Below are 22,709 nucleotides of genomic sequence, written 5' to 3' on the forward strand. Positions count from 1 at the left end.
TTCCTGGACTACGTGTCCCGGCATGCCTCGCGTCCGCCTGCTGCCCGCGCGCTGTCTGCTGGATGCAGCAGCAGATTCAGGGGAGTGATCAGATCTGCGGGCGCTGCAGGAGAGCGATCACCGCCGGACCGGACTGACTGCCTGCAGCCTGCTCCCACAGGTGACTACAGCACCCATCCTCTGCATGGGATATAATGCCCGTGCAGGTCTGACCCGCCACATTGTATCTGCACCATGATCGTGTATAAGTAGTGCAATAGTATGGTAGTGGAGACAGGCAGCTACTAGGATCCGACATGCCCGATCCTTTTCTGTTGGGGGGGGGGGGGGGTAACTGGGCTATCTAAACGATAAATATCGGCCGTTAAATATCTGCCAGCTAAGTTATAGGCTGTGCAGTACAGAAGTCACCAGTTGCACTATGTATGCAATATGCATATACTGCTGTGTCAGTTGATTTCATGTGACCATGCATTTCAATTTATGCCAATTTATGCTGTAAATTTTTAGTACATTTATGTCTACACCCCTCCCCCTTTTCTCATCGGAGGGGTGAAAAGTTGTAAAAAAAATGCCATATACCCAAAATTTATGCTTTATGATATAAAAAAGTGGCATGAAGCAAGCAACAAATTCTTTTGAATATTTGGCCCATTTCCCTAGAACAGGGATGATTCTCCATAGAGAACAATGTGCTCCGCATAGTCCTCCATAGAGAACAATGGGCTCCGCATAGTCCTCCATAGAGAACAATGGGCTCCGCATAGTCCTCCATAGAGAACAATGGGCTCCGCATAGTCCTCCATAGAGAACAATGGGCTCCGCATAGTCCTCCATAGAGAACAATGGGCTCCGCATAGTCCTCCATAGAGAACAATGGGCTCCGCATAGTCCTCCATAGAGAACAATGGGCTCCGCATAGTCCTCCATAGAGAACAATGGGCTCCGCATAGTCCTCCATAGAGAACAATGGGCTCCGCATAGTCCTCCATAGAGAACAATGGGCTCCGCATAGTCCTCCGTAGAGAACAATGGGCTCCGCATAGTCCTCCGTAGAGAACAATGGGCTCCGCATAGTCCTCCGTAGAGAACAATGGGCTCCGCATAGTCCTCCGTAGAGAACAATGGGCTCCGCATAGTCCTCCGTAGAGAACAATGGGCTCCGCATAGTCCTCCGTAGAGAACAATGGGCCCTGCATAGTCTCCTCCGTAGAGAACAATGGGCCCCGCATAGTCTCCTCCGTAGAGAACAATGGGCCCCGCATAGTCTCCTCCGTAGAGAACAATGGGCCCCGCATAGTCTCCTCCGTAGAGAACAATGGGCCCCGCATAGTCTCCTCCGTAGAGAACAATGGGCCCCGCATAGTCTCCTCCGTAGAGAACAATGGGCCCCGCATAGTCTCCTCCGTAGAGAACAATGGGCCCCGCATAGTCTCCTCCGTAGAGAACAATGGGCCCCGCATAGTCCTCCGTAGACAACAATGGGCCCCGCATGGTCCTCCGTAGAGAATAATGGGCCCCGCATGGTCCTCCGTAGAGAATAATGGGCCCCGCATGGTCCTCCGTAGAGAATAATGGGCCCCGCATGGTCCTCCGTAGAGAATAATGGGCCCCGCATGGTCCTCCATACAGAATAATTTTTTACATTTTATTTACTTTCTGGGAAAAGGGAGGATGATGGGACGTTCTATATATTTTTGTATTGTTTTTTTTTTCTTTTAAATGTATTTATTAGTTAAGAGGACTGGAACCTGCTTGTACATTACACTATAATTATTAAAGCTATGTTCTCATGTTGCATTTTTTTTTCAATGCCAATAAAAAGCCTCTTTTTACAGTTCCAGATCTGAAAAAAGGGGAAGCACTAATACCCAAATTTCATAGTAACAGATAATCTTTATTCAAAACTTAAACAAACATGATTAATAAAAAACATTCCTGCTCCCCATATCTCCTGGATTTCTATGTATATTATATGAGCTGGGTTTAGGTCTTTGCTTATTTTGCTCATTACTTGCGATTGTTTGCACAGTTCTGACACTTCTGTTGCTCTGGATTCCAAATATAAAACATTTTTACCTCTCAGATACAGTGTTTCCATTATCTGCCAGTGCTGGCACAATATATGCTCTTTTGTACATAAAGCCTATTTGGTGATATTTAGATCCATCATATCAACTTGGTATTTTTGTATGATTTATATATTCGTAGGCCATTTTTTTCACAAATCATGTCACTTTGCACTTTATAACTCTTCAGAGTTGTCTATATATCTTTTATAGATATTTACTTATTTATTGTTCAACTGTAGGACGCACATGTCAAACTCTGTCCCGCAGGGTGATTATATTTGGCCCACAATGCCCCCCCCCCATTATACTGTATGGAGGACTATGTGGGGCCCATTATACTGTATGGAGGACTATGTGGGGCCCATTATACTGTATGGAGGACTATGTGGGGCCCATTATACTGTATGGAGGACTATGTGGGGCCCATTACACTGTATGGAGGACTATGTGGGGCCCATTATACTGTATGGAGGACTATGTGGGGCCCATTATACTGTATGGAGGACTATGTGGGGCCCATTATACTGTATGGAGGACTATGTGGGGCCCATTATACTGTATGGAGGACTATGTGGGGCCCATTATACTGTATGGAGGACTGTGTGGGGCCCATTATACTGTATGGAGGACTGTGGGGCCCATTATACTGTATGGAGGGCTGTGTGGGGCCCATTATACTGTATGGAGGGCTGTGTGGGGCCCATTATACTGTATGGAGGGCTGTGTGGGGCCCATTATACTGTATGCAGGACTATGTGGGGCCCATTATACTGTATGCAGGACTATGTGGGGCCCATTATACTGTATAGAGGACTATGTGGGGCCCATTATACTGTATGGAGGACTATGTGGGGCCCATTATACTGTATGGAGGACTATGTGGGGCCCATTATACTGTATGGAGGACTATGTGGGGCCCATTATACTGTATGGAGGACTATGTGGGGCCCATTATACTGTATGGAGGACTATGTGGGGCCCATTATACTGTATGGAGGACTGTGTGGGGCCCATTATACTGTATGGAGGACTGTGTGGGGCCCATTATACTGTATGGAGGACTGTGTGGGGCCCATTATACTGTATGGAGGACTGTGTGGGGCCCATTATACTGTATGGAGGACTGTGGGGCCCATTATACTGTATGGAGGGCTGTGTGGGGCCCATTATACTGTATGGAGGGCTGTGTGGGGCCCATTATACGGCACGGAGGGCTGTGTGGGGCCCATTATACGGCACGGAGGGCTGTGTGGGGCCCATTATACGGCACGGAGGGCTGTGTGGGGCCCATTATACGGCACGGAGGGCTGTGTGGGGCCCATTATACGGCACGGAGGGCTGTGTGGGGCCCATTATACGGCACGGAGGGCTGTGTGGGGCCCATTATACGGCACGGAGGGCTGTGTGGGGCCCATTATACGGCACGGAGGGCTGTGGGGCCCATTATACTGTATGGAGGGCTGTGTGGGGCCCATTATACTGTATGGAGGGCTGTGTGGGGCCCATTATACTGTATGCAGGACTATGTGGGGCCCATTATACTGTATGGAGGACTATGTGGGGCCCATTATACTGTATGGAGGACTATGTGGGGCCCATTATACTGTATGGAGGACTATGTGGGGCCCATTATACTGTATGGAGGACTATGTGGGGCCCATTATACTGTATGGAGGACTATGTGGGGCCCATTATACTGTATGGAGGACTATGTGGGGCCCATTATACTGTATGGAGGACTATGTGGGGCCCATTATACTGTATGGAGGACTATGTGGGGCCCATTATACTGTATGGAGGACTATGTGGGGCCCATTATACTGCACGGAGGGCTGTGTGGGGCCCATTATACGGCACGGAGGGCTGTGTGGGGCCCATTATACGGCACGGAGGGCTGTGTGGGGCCCATTATACGGCACGGAGGGCTGTGTGGGGCCCATTATACGGCACGGAGGGCTGTGTGGGGCCCATTATACGGCACGGAGGGCTGTGTGGGGCCCATTATACGGCACGGAGGGCTGTGTGGGGCCCATTATACGGCACGGAGGGCTGTGTGGGGCCCATTATACGGCACGGAGGGCTGTGTGGGGCCCATTATACGGCACGGAGGGCTGTGTGGGGCCCATTATACGGCACGGAGGGCTGTGTGGGGCCCATTATACGGCACGGAGGGCTGTGTGGGGCCCATTATACGGCACGGAGGGCTGTGTGGGGCCCATTATACGGCACGGAGGGCTGTGTGGGGCCCATTATACGGCACGGAGGGCTGTGTGGGGCCCATTATACGGCACGGAGGGCTGTGTGGGGCCCATTATACGGCACGGAGGGCTGTGTGGGGCCCATTATACGGCACGGAGGGCTGTGTGGGGCCCATTATACGGCACGGAGGGCTGTGTGGGGCCCATTATACGGCACGGAGGGCTGTGTGGGGCCCATTATACGGCACGGAGGGCTGTGTGGGGCCCATTATACGGCACGGAGGGCTGTGTGGGGCCCATTATACGGCACGGAGGGCTATGCCCATGACTTTGTCCAAGTATTTTTTATTTTGGCCCTCCCTGTATTTGAGTTTGACATCCTGCTGTAGGACTTTGATCCACATCAATTAGTGAGTGATATGCTCTTTGTTTTGCAAACGTTGCTTTTTTTTTCTTCTGATATATTTTCTTTAATGGCTTACATACAGACATTATGATACCTGTTTGTGGGATTTATCAGCATATTATTAAACAGGTGGTTTTATATCTCCATCATATGATTATATAACCTCCACAATTGTAACTGTGCAATGTTTGGTACATTTGCCTATCTATAGTCCTTGGGGACATGGGCTTATTCTGTCCTCACTCCCTTTTTTTAATGTTTTTTATTAATCATTTTTATTCAAAATTTAAACAAAGATTATCTGTTACTATAAAATTTGGATATTAGTGCTTCCCCTTTTTTCTGATCTGTATACTACCCCTCAATATCTACATTGTTTTGCCCTTTTTTCGGATGTTTTTACAGTTCCAGCAAAAGCTGTGAGATTTCAGAAATCTCATGCACACGATTGTTTGTTATTTTTCCTGACGGAGTTGGAAAACTACTATTTTTTTGAAAACTGCAGCATGTCAATTTGTTCAGCTTTTTTTGCCGAGATATTTCACCATAGAAAGCAATGAGAGAGTGCAAAAAAAAAGTTGCAAAAAACATGCGTTTTTGCTCTATTTTTTGCTGCTTTTTTGGTGAATAACACTTTATTAAACATAGAGTTTGCACCCAAAAAACGTATTGAATATGCCACACAAGCGACATTTTGAATGCAACGTTCTTACTGCCACAAGAGCAGGTTTTGTCTGCAGAAAAAAAAAAACCTGCTGTGTGTGAACATAGCCTAATATTGCAGTGTATAGTATATAACGTTACCAATCCCCTATGAAGCTTCGCCACAGGTGTACAAGAATGGCATTTCCAACCCCTTCATGCCCAATTTCCTTTTTTGCGTTTGTTTTTTCTCCCCGTAACCAGAACTCTTTTATTTGTCTGCCCACATAGACATATGAGAGCTTGTTTTGTGCGGAACGACTTGTAATTTTTAATGTCACCATTCATTTTACCACATAGTGTACTGGAAAACGGGAAAAAAATTCCATGTGCGGTGAGATTGTGGGAAAAAAAAACCACAATTCTGACATTTGTTTTGTCAGGAATTGTTTTTACATTATACATTTTGTGGTGAAAATGACCTTGCAATATGATTCCCCTCATCAATACGATTACGGCGATACCAAACATGTCCAGTTTTTTTTTTCATTATTTTAGTGGTGAAAAATAATCAGAATTTCGCCAAAAAAATTTTTGTGGTTGTCGCCATTTTCCGAGACCTTAAACATTTTTATTTTTCTTCTGATGGAGCTATGTGACGGCTTATTTTTTTGCTAGGAGAGACTATATTTTTATTAATACCATTTTGGAATAAATATGACTTTTTGATCGCTTGTTACAGCTTTTTTTGTGTAATTGTGGCGACCAAAAAAAACGTAATTTTGCCGTTCTTGAATTTTTTTCCGTTTACAGTGTTTACCGATCAGGTTAATTGTTATATTTTGATAGATCGGACTTTTCTGGACACGGCGATACCACATATGTATTTTATTTTAATCTCCTCCTCGGCCGGGATCATCGTCCACTTTGTTTATGATTCTCCTGCGCTCGGGACAATGTCCGGGCTCACGTCCAGATAGCAGATAAGCCGGATGCTAATAAACTCTGCCCTAGATTGTCGGAATGGAGCCAGAGAAAAAAATGCCAGTCATGCAGCGAGCCATCAGGCCCAAACTTGTCACCGTCTTGCCCGGATTACATTTTATAGCTTGTGTAAAATATAACTGGTATGAGCGTGTAAAATGGAGTAGTGGCCCCTAACAACCAATCAGATTGCTGCTTTAATCTTCAAAAGGGCAGCTGAGAAATGAAAGCTGTAATTTGATTGGTTGCTATGGGCAATGGCTGCCTTTTTCCTTAGCACTAGTTTTGCCGTTCTCCCCGCCATTGTCTGAACCTCTTTTCGTCACATTTCATCTGATTTCCTTGCTTTGTGTTGTAATTGGTATTTCCTGGGCATTTTCTGTAAATAAAGTTAGCGGCCGCCATTTTGATGTTATGGTGTTATGACGCACGCCGGCATTGCTTCAGTGTGAGCTTCAGCCACTGTAATATATATGCCGGTGTCTGACTCCCACCAACCTGCTATTGATGAGCTATACTTTCTAAAACAACCCCATTCAGATAAATGACGCCAATTTTTCGGTTGCATTTCTACAACGAAATCTGCTGCATGAGAATTCACCCTTGGGCTTTTTCATGGCTTCCAGGGAGAGTTAATAAGACCTTAGTTGACTGTGTATTTACAGTCTATGTAAATTAAAATTACCCAAAACTGTAAACCGCGTAAAGAACAAAAAAAGCCAGCATTTCAAACTTTTTCGTCTTTGCACTCCCCAAAAATGCACTAAACAGTGATCAAAACGACCCATGTACCCCAAAATAGTACCAAGAAAAAAGAAAAAAAAAGTTTGCCACACAAAAAACACCTCTCCATCAATGGGAAAATAAAAAAAAAGTTTATTTTTTATTATTTTAATTTTTTTTTTTTTTTAAATTTTGATATACTTTTTTTTTAGCTTACTAAAATAATAATTACAAAATCTATTCTCGTTCTGACCTGGAGAATTACGTTGCCAGGTAATTGTTACTGCACATTGAACAGTGTAAAAACAAAATCCAAAAAATCAGTATCGGGAATGCGCTTTTTATTTTTATTTCACCCAACTTGGATTTTTTTTCCCCTTTTTTCAGTACATTATATTGTAAATTAAACGCTGTCATTCAAAACTAAAAGTCATCCTGCAAAAAACTCTTATACGTCGATGTTGATGGAAAAATATACAAGTTATGGCTCTTGGAAGAAGGGGAGAAAAAACTAAAATGTGAAAAATGGACAAATTCTGGAGGGATTAAAACTGACAATCTGAGCTCAAATGTATTATCATCGATCCGAGAATGGCGCTCGGAAGATCCCCGTCTTAAGTCAGTGGAGGTGGAGAGCGTGGACCTCCGCTCCATTTGTAGTCCAGCGCTCTTGAGTTTAGGATGTTAATATAAAAGGCCGGTCTTATCCCCTTAGTCGGCCTCAAAAGCGCATTGTACCGTATGAAGAGGAGTATGGTGGAGATACAGGAATGAGTCCTGGTGATAACGGCGCTGTACAGAAAGTAATGGCCTCGGAGTTATCCGCTCACAATACAAGGATCTCTCACTTCCTACGTGTGTCTAGAACGTTATCTACTTAGGTTATTGAACGAAGTCCAAGTCATTCCAAGGACGAAGGCGAACGTGGGGGAAGTGAGCGTCCAGTTTCATCACTCGCATTGGGGGAAGTGCCTTTTAAATAAGTCTCAAAAGGTATGACAGAAAACATGGTGGCTTGCGTGTGAGGTTCTTTCAGGAAGGATTGGACATATTGAATTGTAATATGCCTCATCCATTTTTTTTCCTAGGAGATATGATGCCACCAGGAGTATCTGTCAGTACCTTTATTTCCTCTCCCGATTGAAAACGCGTGCACTCTCAACAGAACCAAGTTTTCACGTATTGGGGACGGGAATAGATGTTAGCTAAACTATGGCAGCTTTTGAAGAAGGTGTATGGTCGTCTTTGAGATCAGGATGTCTCAATGGTCCCAGTAGGACTCACCACAGTGGGCCGTCAGGTGGTGCTGCACTTAGAGAGTGGAGGCTCCAGACGCTCAGATATTGGCCACATGGTCGCAGCTGTCAATCTAACCTGAGACTGGAACTGCTGTTGAGCCCAAGAATTGGAAGGCGTCTTCCAGATATTTTAGAAAGAAAAACTCCGCTCCACAGATCTGAGTTACAATATCGTCTTAGACCTGAGGACAGGACAGGAGTGACGCTGTTTTCGGGAGAAAGCCGCCATGTTTTTGGACTGTCCCTTTAAAGTCCAAATGTACTAGGTCCTTAGGAACACAATCCAGTAAATGCCTAAATCTGTAAGATCGATCATAGTGAATATTATAACCTGTTTATTATCATCTTAAAGTGATTGTCAGAGAAAAAAAAAACAAACTTATTTTACTGGGTTACTACAGGATTTCTACCGTTGAAAATCACCTAAAACAACCCGCTGTTCGCAGTGGGACGATTTGCCCTTTAATGTAGATGCCATGTTTAACCTCTGTTCATTTTATCTGTCTTTTTTATATATAGATGCAGCACTCAGCGTGCATATGAAGCTGTTTAGCTGCTCGCTGACTGTTCCTAAACTATATTCACACATTGCGGATTTGTAGAAATTAAATTTGCATGTAAAATCTGCGCATATTTTCTGCACTTATTCATACTTTTTTTACGTGCACACCAAAGAAATAAAATAAATCAATAAAAGAATGCTAGTCTAGCGCTTTAACCTACGGATTTTAGGGCACCCACTAAAAGCAGTTTCCTCTAAAATTATTTATTTAGAAAATAAATGCAGCAAAAAACAATCTATGCCCAGATTTTACACCCAAAAACCTCATCCACATGCATCGTTTTTTGGTTATTTTTTGGGGGGAGGGATTATTGGTGGTGCGATGTTACCTAGGCCAACACATCCGGCAGAGGTAGCAGCAATGATTGTCTTGCGTTTCGCATTCACATACAAGGCGATGCATCTGCCGCGATCGACCTTGGTTAAATGCCGGTCCTCTGATTTCTGCTTTTGGCGTGGGCTGCGGCAGATGTCGTCCGTCGTCATCAGCCGGTCTCTGCTGCATCATCGCTACTTACAAAAAATAACTGTGGTCCCCAAAAATTGGTCATAGCGCCACCCAAGCAACATTTTTGAAGTATGAGAGGCCAAAGTAAAAATTTAAAGGGGTTGTCTTGTGAAGATTTTTCTTTTTCTCCTGTGTGATTGTCCACCTCCTGTCTCATAGGATTTATTCTGTTCTCTCGCAGGAATAATGATCCTTGAGATTCTGGTGGCCCTCGTGCTCGGGGCGCTCCTTTATCATTTTCTGTTTAAAGGAAAAGATGAGACCTTGCCCATGGGAGACGGCTGGTGGGGCGCGGGACAAAGACCAGATGACGAGAGTGAAGAAATCCGCCCTTTCACAATCGAAACATCTGATGAAGAATTGAAGGTGAGACGGTTCAGATGTTTGATAGTCTTAAAGTTGCTGCCACATCTGGGATCAGAGAACTCCAATCCCAAATTATTATTTTTTTACCCCCTTGGATGCAGCGGTCAGGAGCAACAATGGCATCTAAGCGGTTAGACAGAAGGAGCAGGTGATGAGTTGGTCCACTTTGTCTGTCATCTTAGTACACCCTTACACTTACAGACAGGAGTTTTATGGTGCATTATAGAACCAATTGAGAGTCCCATGTTGGAAGTAAAATAAAATAAGAAAATTATATATATATAATGAAAGTGATCAAAATGTCATATGTGACCCCAAAATAATACTATTGAAAAAGTCCAGTTTTACCTCAACCCCGTAACGTCGGAGTTGCCATTAAAAATTTACCACTCATACCACAAAAAAAAATTACTTTTTTTTTTTTTTTTTATAATAAAATAGTTTCTGCTGTCTGGATAGGGAGGATGGGTGCTGTGGGGGATGAAAAACTGCAGCATCATGCAGGGAAAAACTGGCTGGTGCATTAAGTTGTTCTGGGAGCTCCCTCTAGTGGTGACTGCAAGCTGGTAACATTTTATCATTTATCTCTAAGCCTTTATGAGGGGATTGGGAGCTCTGCGTCAGAGAAACTGCGCTCTGGACACTATAAAGATGTATTCGGATATTAGTTCACAATCTGGAGATTAATCGTGCACAGGAATATTACATACCGTATATACTTCTTATTCATTTTTGTTCATTTATCTTATATAGCGCCATCATATTCCACAGCGCTCTACATACATTATCATCGCTGTCCCCATTTGGGCTCACAATCTAAATTCCCTATCAGTATGTCTTTGGAGTGTGGGAGGAAACCCACGCAAACATGAGGAGAACATACAAACACCTTGCAAATGTTGTCCTTGGTGGGATTTGAACCCAGGACCCCGGCGCTGCAAAGCAAAAGTCCTAACCACTGAGCCACCTTGCTACCGCATTTTCTTTTATTGCAGGATTTATTCCGCCGGATCGATGAGACCCGTTACTCCGAGCCTCTGGAGGGCAGCCGCTTTAACTATGGCTTCAACTCCAAACATATCAGGAAGGTGGTGTCCTACTGGAAGGATGGGTTCAACTGGAGGAAGCAATTGGAAATCCTGAACCAGTACCCACATTTCAAGACCAAAATTGAAGGTACGGACACCTGTGGGGTCGCCGTTGGTGCGCCTGCTGTAGCCAGTCAATGACTTCAGCAGCTACGTTCTGCGCAAACCTGACGGTAATTCCTGTAAGTATGGCGCATCATCAAAGACCAGTGGGGTCAGCGGAGTATCTGCACTATGGAAAAATGATTTTTACACTTGCTTAAAAAAAATCATCGTTCTCTGCAGCATATCGTCCGGTGTGCTGCCGAGAATGATAATATTCTGCGTACGCCGAACGATCGTTTTCTGCACCAGAGAAGAATGGTTGGGTCGGCCGGTCTACATAGGCTGATAGATGAGTGCTGAACGACCTGCACATACTCTTTGTGTGAATGGCGTCCTAGCACTCTAAACTGCAATAACCTATACTTGTTGCGTCACCCCACAGATCCATTATCTGAGCTCGTCTTCCACACCGCGGTTAATGAGCGCAGTGTAATCATCCCGCTCCGTAATTATCTGTCATTCCTGCCCTACTTTCTTCCCTTTGTCCAGCGGGAATATTACGTGGGAAATGTGTAGATTTGTAATTAAATATGATTTCCCCCAGAATTAGAGAAGGACTCGACTCCTAGAAATAAGACATTAATTAAGATGAATACGGGCACATTTCCCTGTCGCCTCCTTTGATGTGTATATTTGTCACAAACTCTTTGGAAAATCAAAGGGTAAAGCCTGAAAAGGCGACTTTTTTTTTTTTTTTTACATATCAGAGTTTATGATTAAATGGATTTTTACGTGCCCGCCGGTCCCACAGCCGCAACGTCACGCATCATTCACGTAGCCGATGTCGATAGCTGCACATTTATATGTGGCACAATGTCGTATAATTTCACCAATACTGGACATTTTTTTATTTTTTTTTTTGCATTTTTCCTCCAGGTCTTGATATCCATTTTCTCCACGCAAAGCCCAAAAACCTTCCCGCAGGTCGGAAAGCTAAACCGATCATCATGGTTCACGGCTGGCCCGGGTCTTTCTATGAATTCTACAAAATAATCCCCCTCCTGACGGATCCCGCCAGCCACGGCCTCAGCGATGAGCACATCTTTGAGGTCATCTGTCCATCCATTCCTGGATATGGATACTCCGAGGCCTCTCACAAGCAAGGTACAGTATGTAGAGGAAGCAATGTAATGTCTATAGACCCCCCGCACCCTCCCAACCAGGTGAGCCTTGCTCTGTAATTTGCACTATTCCCTCTTTGATATCAACCATTCATTGATTTGATTACCCCGATAGATTTGTGGACTAGTTACTCGTTTGAGACCCTTTTATTGGGATCTGGTGCAAACTGTATAAAAACAGAATGACTGTCAATATTATTACTGTTCTCTCCCCTTCCCGTACTCCATATTGCTGTCAGGACATTGTGTTGTATAAACTGCGACAACAATAATTTAATAGTCCGCATGAAACATACAGAATTAGCTGATGAAGAAATGTTTTGTGGCATATTTACACTGTCCGATACGTGGGAACAGAATTGTCGATTATTGGCCCATGTAAATGGACCTTAAAGGGGTATTTCCATCTCCAAGATCCTATCTCAGTATGTAGTAGGAGTAATAATAATAATAATAATAGCAAATATCTCCAATTAGAAATGTAGTATAGTTTTTCTGATTCGCTATGTCTCTTTCCTCATGTGCAGGCATCGCAGGACCTTAGGTATCCGTGATTACGACCACTAGCAACTAGCTAACTAACTGACTTTAGCAGTGGACGTAACCATGGATACCTAAGGTCCTGCGATGCCTGCACATGAGGAAAGAGACATAGCGAATCAGAAAAACTATACTACATTTCTAATTGGAGATATTTGCTATTATTATTATTATTATTACTCCTACTACATACTGGGATAGGATCTTGGAGATGGGAATACCCCTTTAATTGATTGTTATGCCAAGTTAAGATAATATTATAAAGAAAGAACAACTTTATCTCTTTTCTCACTATCCATCTGGTCCTTCAAATAACATCAACGGAGAAAGTAAAGGACTGCAGTTATTCCATTCTCTTCCTATTGTGACCATCAACAGGGAGAAAGTAAAGGACTGCAGTAATTCCATTCTCTTCCTATTCTGACCATCAACAGGGAGAAAGTAAAGGACTGCAGTAATTCCATTCTCTTCCTATTGTGACCATCAACAGGGAGAAAGTAAAGGACTGCAGTTATTCCATTCTCTTCCTATTCTGACCATCAACAGGGAGAAAGTAAAGGACTGCAGTAATTCCATTCTCTTCCTATTGTGACCATCAACAGGGAGAAAGTAAAGGACTGCAGTAATTCCATTCTCTTCCTATTGTGACCATCAACAGGGAGAAAGTAAAGGACTGCAGTAATTCCATTCTCTTCCTATTCTGACCATCAACAGGGAGAAAGTAAAGGACTGCAGTAATTCCATTCTCTTCCTATTCTGACCATATGGAAATGAATGTGTTGTATATCCTGCGAGTAATATTGAGCGATATTTAGCATCCAGTCGGCATGAACATTCCAAAAGTAGTCGATGAACCATAACTTTGCTCATTCGATTGCTGATTTGTGGCCTGTTTTAATGGGTTGATGAGGTAGAAGAAGGGTTCTTATGAACTCAAGTTTGCGGATTATTGGCCTGTGTGAATGAAACTTTACAGCTTGCAATTCCCATCTCAGATAAGATGCTGAAGTTATTTTCCGTCTTTATCTCCTTTCACTTTTCTCCTACTCTTGCAACTGACTTCAATCAGCAGGGAGGAAGTAAAGGACCGCTGTAATTATGATCTCCTGCTATTCTCTCCATATTGATGTGAACGCATCGTACAGCCTGCGACTAAACTTGAAACTGATGTTTAACAAATCTCTATAAAAAGAGGATTTTTGGGACTTTTTCAGAAAGCCTTCATTGTGGTGACACAGGAACCATGCTATGTCCAGATTACCAAACTTTACATTCATTAATTTGATCTATTCCCATATAATGGAAACCAGCCATCCCATTTATACCTTGCCATGCTCCCCAGTTATCTCTATAAAGGTTGCCATGTCTCGTTCTTACAGGATGTGACGGCGTGGCTACTGCCCGCATCTTTTACAAGTTGATGCGGAGGTTGGGCTTCCAAGAGTTCTACGCCCAGGGAGGAGACTGGGGATCAATGATCTGCACGATCCTTGCACAGCTGGCACCCAGGTGAGGGAATATATTCAATAATCTTTAATCTAAAAAAAAAAGTCCAGACTTCTTTTGTTTTTCCATTACAGGGATACTAATCCTCTGCATAGCCATAGTTAACTCAGTCAATTGTCTCCCTGCAGCCACCGCTAGGGGGAGCTCACCGCATACTGTTTATACATTGAGCTCAATCATAACACTGTATGCAGAATGCTCCCTCTAGTGGTGGCTGCAAGAGATTTTTTTTTTCCTCTGCATGAGACAAATGGAGTTCTGATCTTTATAAAGAGATGCTATGAAACAAATCATCACAGCTAATAGCTATGTGTGCTATTATAAGCAAAAAAATAACATTCAGCCATTCTAATCTAAAGGCACGAGGTGTGCAGTGACTCCTGTCTCATTGATGGGACTGGTTCTGGGTGAAATTGTTTGTGTTCTTAACATTGGTTCAGCCGAAAAATCAGGAATTTCTTTAATGGTTGTCGAAAATATCTTTACTGAAAAATTAAACATTTTTTTAAAAAATATACACTTTTTTTTTTTTTTTTCTTTAGCAATGTCAAAGGATTGCATCTGAACATGGTGTTTGTAACGAGCGCTAAACTGCCGGTGGTGCTGTCCCTATTTCTCGGTCAGAGGTTCCCAGGGCTTTTTGGCTTTCAGGAGGAGGACGTCAGGAGGATGTTTCCCATCATGAAGAAGTATTTCTACAATACTATGAAGGAGAGCGGCTACATGCACATCCAGGCCACCAAGCCCGATACCGCAGGTGAGGCGGCAAGTCACCATTATTTATGGAAATCAATCATCAAAAGTCCGATGGACGTTCTTCTATATACTACACCCCACGGGCGACATCCTCTATATACTACACCACACAGGAGACATCCTCTATATACTACACCACACGGGACACATCCTCTATATACTACACCACACAGGACACATCCTCTATATACTACACCACACGGGAAACATCCTCTATATACTACACCGCACAGGACACATCCTCTATATACTACACCACACGGGAAACATCCTCTATATACTACACCCCACGGGCGACATCCTCTATATACTACACCACACGGGACACATCCTCTATATACTACACCACACGGGACACATCCTCTATATACTACACCACACGGGACACATCCTCTATATACTACACCACACAGGACACATCCTCTATATACTACACCACACGGGACACATCCTCTATATACTACACCACACGGGACACACCCTCTATATATACTACACCACACGGGACACATCCTCTATATATACTACACCGCACGGGACACATCCTCTATATACTACACCGCACGGGACACATCCTCTCTATATACTACACCCCACGGGACACATCCTCTATGTACTACACCGCACGGGACACATCCTCTATATACTACACCACACAGGACACATCCTCTATACACTACACAGCACGGGAGACCTCCTCTATATACTACACCGCACGGGAGACCTCCTCTATATATACACTGCTCAAAAAAATAAAGGAAACTCTCAAATAACACATCCTAGATCTGAATGAATGAAATATTCTCATTGAATACTTTGTTCTGTACAAAGCTGAATGTGCTGACAACAAAATCACACAAAAATCATCAATGGAGGCCTGGATTTGGAGTCACCCCCAAAATTACGTGGAAAAACACACTACAGGCTGATCCAACTTTGATGTAATGTCCTTAAAACAAGTCAAAATGAGGCTCAGTATTGTGTGTGGCCTCCACGTGCCTGTATGACCTCCCTACAACGCCTGGGCATGCTCCTGATGAGGTTGCGGATGGTCTCCTGTGGGATCTCCTCCTAGACCTGGACTAAAGCATCCGCCAACTCCTGGACAGTCTGTGGTGCAACGTGAGGTTGGTGGATGGAGCGAGACATGATGTCCCAGATGTGCTCAATCGAATTCAGGTCTGGGGAACGGGCCGGCCAGTCCATAGCTTCAATGCCTTCATCTTGCAGGAACTGCTGACACACTCCAGCCACATGAGGTCTGGCATTGTCCTGCATTAGGAGGAACCCAAGGCCAACCGCACCAGCATATGGTCTCACAAGGGGTCTGAGGATCTCATCTCGGTACCTAATGGCAGTCAGGCTACCTCTGGCGAGCACATGGGGGGCTATGCGGCCCTCCAAAGAAATGCCACCGAACACCAGGATTGGCAAATTCGCCACTGGCGCCCTGTGCTCTTCACAGATGAAAGCAGGTTCACACTGAGCACATGTGACAGATGACAATTTTGAATAAATCCCAGGCGTTGTAGGGAGGTCATACAGGCACGTGGAGGCCACACACAATACTGAGACTCATTTTGACTTGTTTTAAGGACATTACATCAAAGTTGGATCAGCCTGTAGTGTGTTTTTCCAGTTTAATTTGGGGGTGACTCCAAATCCAGGCCTCCATTGGTTAATACATTTGATTTCCATTGATGATTTTTGTGGGATTTTGTTGTCAGCACATTCAGCTTTGTACAGAACAAAGTTTTCAATGAGAATATTTCATTCATTCAGATCTAGGATGTGTTATTTGAGTGTTCCCTTTATTTTTTTGAGCAGTGTACTATGCAACACAGGACACGTCCTCTATATATACTACACCGCACAGGACACGTCCTCTATATATACTACACCGCACGGGACACGTCCTCTATATATACTACACCACACGGGACACATCCTCTATATACTACACCACACGGGACACATCCTCTATATATACTACACCGCACAGGACACGTCCTCTATATATACTGCGCCACACGGGACACGTCCTCTATATATACTGCGCCACACGGGACACATCCTCTATATACTACACCACACGGGACACATCCTCTATATACTACACCACACGGGACACATCCTCTATATATACTACACCGCACAGGACACGTCCTCTATATATACTGCGCCACACGGGACACGTCCTCTATATATACTGCGCCACACGGGACACGTCCTCTATATATACTACACCGCACGGGACACATCCTCTATATATACTACACCACACAGGACACATCCTCTATATATACTACACCACACAGGACACATCCTCTATATACTACACCACACGGGACACATCCTCTATACACTACACCACACGGGACACATCCTCTATACACTACACCACACGGGACACATCCTCTATATACTACACCACACGGGACACATCCTCTATATACTACACCCCACGGGACACATCCTCTATATACTACACCCCACGGGACACATCCTCTATATACTACACAACACGGGACACATCCTCTATATACTACACAACACGGGACACATCCTCTATATACTACACAACACGGGACACATCCTCTATATACTACACCGCACGGGACACATCCTCTATATACAACACCGCACGGGAGACATCCTCTATATACAACACCGCACGGGAGACATCCTCTATATACAACACCGCACGGGAGACATCCTCTATATACAACACCGCACGGGAGACATCCTCTATATACTACACCGCACGGGAGACATCCTCTATATACTACACCGCACGGGAGACATCCTCTATATACAACACCGCACGGGAGACATCCTCTATATACAACACCGCACGGGAGACATCCTCTATATACAACACCGCACGGGAGACATCCTCTATATACTACACCGCACGGGAGACATCCTCTATATACTACACCGCACGGGAGACATCCTCTATATACTACACCGCACGGGAGACATCCTCTATATACCACACCCCACGGGACACATCCTCTATATACTACACCCCACGGGACACATCCTCTATATACTACACCACACGGGACACATCCTCTATATATACTACACCGCACGGGACACATCCTCTATATACTACACCACACGGGACACATCCTCTATATATACTACACCGCACGGGATACATCCTCTATATACTACACAACACGGGACACATCCTCTATATACTACACCGCACGGGACACATCCTCTATATACAACACCGCACGGGAGACATCCTCTATATACAACACCGCACGGAAGACATCCTCTATATACAACACCGCACGGGAGACATCCTCTATATACAACACCGCACGGGAGACATCCTCTATATACTACACCGCACGGGAGACATCCTCTATATACTACACCGCACGGGAGACATCCTCTATATACTACACCGCACGGGAGACATCCTCTATATACTACACCGCACGGGACACATCCTCTATATACTACACCCCACGGGACACATCCTCTATATACTACACCCCACGGGACACATCCTCTATATACTACACCCCACGGGACACATCCTCTATATACTACACCCCACGGGACACATCCTCTATATATACTACACCGCACGGGACACATCCTCTATATACTACACCACACGGGACACATCCTCTATATATACTACACCGCACGGGACACGTCCTCTATATACTACACCGCACGGGACACGTCCTCTATATATACTACACCGCACAGAACACGTCCTCTATATATACTACACCGCACAGAACACGTCCTCTATATATACTGCGCCGCACGGGACACGTCCTCTATATACTACACCGCACGGGACACGTCCTCTATATACTACACCGCACGGGACGCATCCTCTATATACTACACCACACGGGACACATCCTCTATATACTACACCACACGGGACACATCCTCTATATACTACACCACACGGGACACATCCTCTATATACTACACCACACGGGACACATCCTCTATATACTACACCGCACGGGACACATCCTCTATATACTACACCACACGGGAGACATCCTCTATATACTACACCACACGGGACACATCCTGTATATACTACACCGCACGGGACACATCCTCTATATACTACACCACACGGGACACATCCTCTATATATACTACACCGCACGGGACACGTCCTCTATATACTACACCGCACGGGACACGTCCTCTATATATACTACACCGCACAGAACACGTCCTCTATATATACTGCGCCGCACGGGACACGTCCTCTATATACTACACCGCACGGGACACGTCCTCTATATACTACACCGCACGGGACGCATCCTCTATATACTACACCACACGGGACACATCCTCTATATACTACACCACACGGGACACATCCTCTATATACTACACCACACGGGACACATCCTCTATATACTACACCACACGGGACACATCCTCTATATACTACACCGCACAGGACACATCCTCTATATACTACACCACACGGGACACATCCTGTACAGTCATGGCCAAAAGTTTTGAGAATGACACCAAAATTATATTTTCACATGATCTGCTGGCCTCTGGTTTTTATTAGTGTTTGTCTGATGTTTATATCACATACAGAAATATAATTGCAATCATATTATGAGTACCAATAGGTTATATTGACAGTTAGAATGAGTTAATGCAGCAAGTCAATATTTGCAGTGTTGCCCCTTCTTCTTCAAGACCTCTGTAATTCTCCCTGGCATGCTCTCAATCAACTTTTGGACCAAATCCTGACTGATGGCAGTCCATTCTTGCATAATCAATGCTTTCATTTTGCCAGAATTTGTTGGTTTTTGTTTGTCCACCCGTCTCTTGATGATTGACCACAAGTTCTCAGTGGGATTAAGATCTGGGGAGTTTCCAGGCCATGGACCCAAAATCTCTATGTTTTGTTCCATGAGCCATTTAGTTATCACCTTTGCTTTATGGCAAGGTGCTCCATCATGCTGGAAAAGGCATTGTTGGGCGCCAAACTGCTCTTGGACGGTTGGGAGAAGTTGCTCTTGGAGGACATTCTGGTACCATTCTTTATTCATGGCTGTGTTTTTAGGCAAGACTGTGAGTGAGCCGATTCCCTTGGCTGAGAAGCAACCCCACACATGAATGGTTTCAGGATGCTTTACAGTTGGCATGAGACAAGACTGGTGGTAGCGCTCACCTCTTCTTCTCCGAATAAGCTGTTTTCCAGATGTCCCAAACAATCGAAAAGGGGATTCATCAGAGAAAATGACTTTGCCCCAGTCCTCAGCAGTCCACTCCCTGTACCTTTTGCAGAATATCAGTCGGTCCCTGATGTTTTTTCTGGAGAGAAGTGGCTTCTTTGCTGCCCTCCTTGAAACCAGCCCTTGCTCAAAGAGTCTCCGCCTCACAGTGCGTGCAGAAGCACTCTCACCAGCCTGCTGCCATTCCTGAGCAAGCTCGGCACTGCTGGTAGTCCGATCCCGCAGCTGAAACAGTTTTAAGATACGGTCCTGGCGCTTGCTGGTCTTTCTTGGGCGCCCTGGAGCCTTTCTGACAACAATGGAAGCTCTCTCCTTGAAGTTCTTGATGATGCGATAGATTGTTGACTGAGGTGCAATCTTTGCAGCTGCGATACTCTTCCCTGTTAGGCCATCTTTGTGCAGTGCAATGATGGCTGCACGTGTTTCTTTAGAGATAACCATGGTTAACTGAAGAGAAACAATGGTACCAAGAACCAGCCTCCTTTTAAAGTGTCCAGTGATGTCATTCTTACTTAATCATGACTGATTGATCGCCAGCCCTGTCCTCATCAACACCCACACCTGTGTTAATGGATCAATCACTAAAATGATGTTAGCTGCTCCTTTTAAGGCAGGACTGCAATGATGTTGAAATGTGTTTTGGGGGTTAAAGTTCATTTTCTGGGCAAATATTGACTTTGCAAGTACAGTAATTGCTGTTAAGCTGATCACTCTTTGACATTCAGGAGTATATGCAAATTGCCATTTCAAAAAATGAAGCAGTAAACTTTGGAAAAATGACTATTTGTCTCATTCTCAATACTTTTGGCCATGACTGTATATACTACACCACACGGGAGACATCCTCTATATACTACACCACACGGGACACGTCCTCTATATACTACACCGCACGGGACACGTCCTCTATATACTACACCACACGGGAGACATCCTCTATATACTACACCGCACAGGACACGTCCTCTATATATACTGCGCCGCACGGGACACGTCCTCTATATACTACACTGCGCTTATAGTATTCCTTGCTGTTACATCTCGTAGATAAATGTCTTCCTTGTGTTACTATGAGGTGAGGGGAGTATTTTTACTTTTGATATAAATATATTTTCCATCATGTTTTCCATCTGGCGCCATCTGTCCTGTTGTAGATAGTAAAACGTCCTCCACGTTATCTGGCGCTTGTGTTGAGGATCTCACCTCGGGGTCCTATGTGGGAGGGGAGGACATTTCTGAGCAGCATATATTCACTATGTGAGCATGGGGAGTAGTGTGAGTCGCAACGTTCTCAGTCTACTACTCACTGTTAGGGGAGACTCGCACTATGGGGTATAGAGGCCATCAGTGGCGTAACTATAGATAGATATAGGGCCTGGGATAAGGGACATAAACCATGATGGAGGATAGATACACACACACTCTCCATCCATCCATCCATCCATCATGGTATATTATCTGCCCTCTTCTGCAGCGGTTCTTTAATGTATAGAAAAAAAGTACACCATTATACTCACCAGGGGCGTACATAGAAGTCATGGGGCTGCATAGAAGTATAATGCACTCCCCATAGTCCTCCATATATTATAATGCACTCCCCATAGTCCTCCATATATTATAATGCACTCCCCACAGTCTTCCATGTAGTGTAATGCACAGCCCATAGTTCTCCATATACCAGGATGGGCTGTCCATTATACTATACGTTCTCCATCCTGGTATATTTACCTCATCCTAGACCCCATCCTGGTATGTGACCCCCATTCTGCCGGTGCCGCTGTTGTTCAATACACAGAAAAAAACTAAAACTAACCGCTCCTACTCGCCTGCCTTCCGCTCCCCCGCCGCGTTGCGTGCACTTGTGAAGCCGGCAGCTGACCTCGGTGTAAGACAGGAGCACTTGACGTCACTTCCATTCGCCCCCGGTGACGTCACGCCGGCGTCAGCTGCTGGTCTCTGATTGCCTGCAGCGTGTATTGCGGCACACAATCCTGATGGGTCTGTGCACCGCAATGCACGTCCGATGAATGTGCGTCTGAGGACACAGATCCAGCTGAAGCCGGGATTGGCATTGCCGGGCCCATCACCCGCCAGCCCTGGTCACAGACTCCAAATGCCAATTATGTAAGGCTGTATCCTGGTGAATCATGGGAGTTGTAGTTTTTTCACCGGGTGGAGGGCACAGGGTGCTGTTATCGGGGATTACTGGGATTTTTAGTGCTGTAATAAGTTGAAGGTCACAGGGAATAACCTTTAGGGCATGCTGGGAATTGTAGTTTTGTAACAGGGAGCAGCAGTCAAGGCCACAACTTGGAGACTACAAATGTTCTAGTTGGCTGTCAGAGCAGTCAGTGACGGGTTCCCTTTAAGGAGTGGATAATTCTTCTAGAAACATTAGTTTTATCCTCAGTGGACGGCGGCAGCGTGGCTCCGTGACGCCAGCGCTGTGTCACTTTCATGAATAAAGGCCGTTGATCTGAGATCTTCACTGCGGCTCTTTCACCTAATTGCAGATATGTTGCTGGATGAGACTTTGATCTCTTTCTCAAACGGCATCTGCTCCTGTTTAA

The 22,709-nt window shown here is 44.8% G+C and overlaps 1 protein-coding gene across 1 annotated transcript in view; it reads left to right on the forward strand.

Annotated features, from left to right (window-relative positions):
• Positions 1 to 22,709, forward strand: part of EPHX1 (epoxide hydrolase 1) — a 32,993-nt gene continuing 10,284 nt past the window's right edge. Inside the window, exons 1-6 of the mRNA XM_073671875.1 lie at positions 1 to 160; positions 9,575 to 9,759; positions 10,755 to 10,935; positions 11,829 to 12,056; positions 13,993 to 14,122; positions 14,662 to 14,876. Coding sequence (XP_073527976.1) covers positions 9,580 to 9,759; positions 10,755 to 10,935; positions 11,829 to 12,056; positions 13,993 to 14,122; positions 14,662 to 14,876 — 934 coding nt within the window. The 5' untranslated portion in view covers positions 1 to 160; positions 9,575 to 9,579. The remainder of the gene's footprint in view (positions 161 to 9,574; positions 9,760 to 10,754; positions 10,936 to 11,828; positions 12,057 to 13,992; positions 14,123 to 14,661; positions 14,877 to 22,709) is intronic.

Source organism: Phyllobates terribilis, unplaced genomic scaffold (assembly GCF_046119375.1).
Source record: "Phyllobates terribilis strain yellow unplaced genomic scaffold, ASM4611937v1 Scaffold_3__8_contigs__length_932513732, whole genome shotgun sequence".
Classification (NCBI taxonomy): Eukaryota; Metazoa; Chordata; class Amphibia; order Anura; family Dendrobatidae; genus Phyllobates; species Phyllobates terribilis.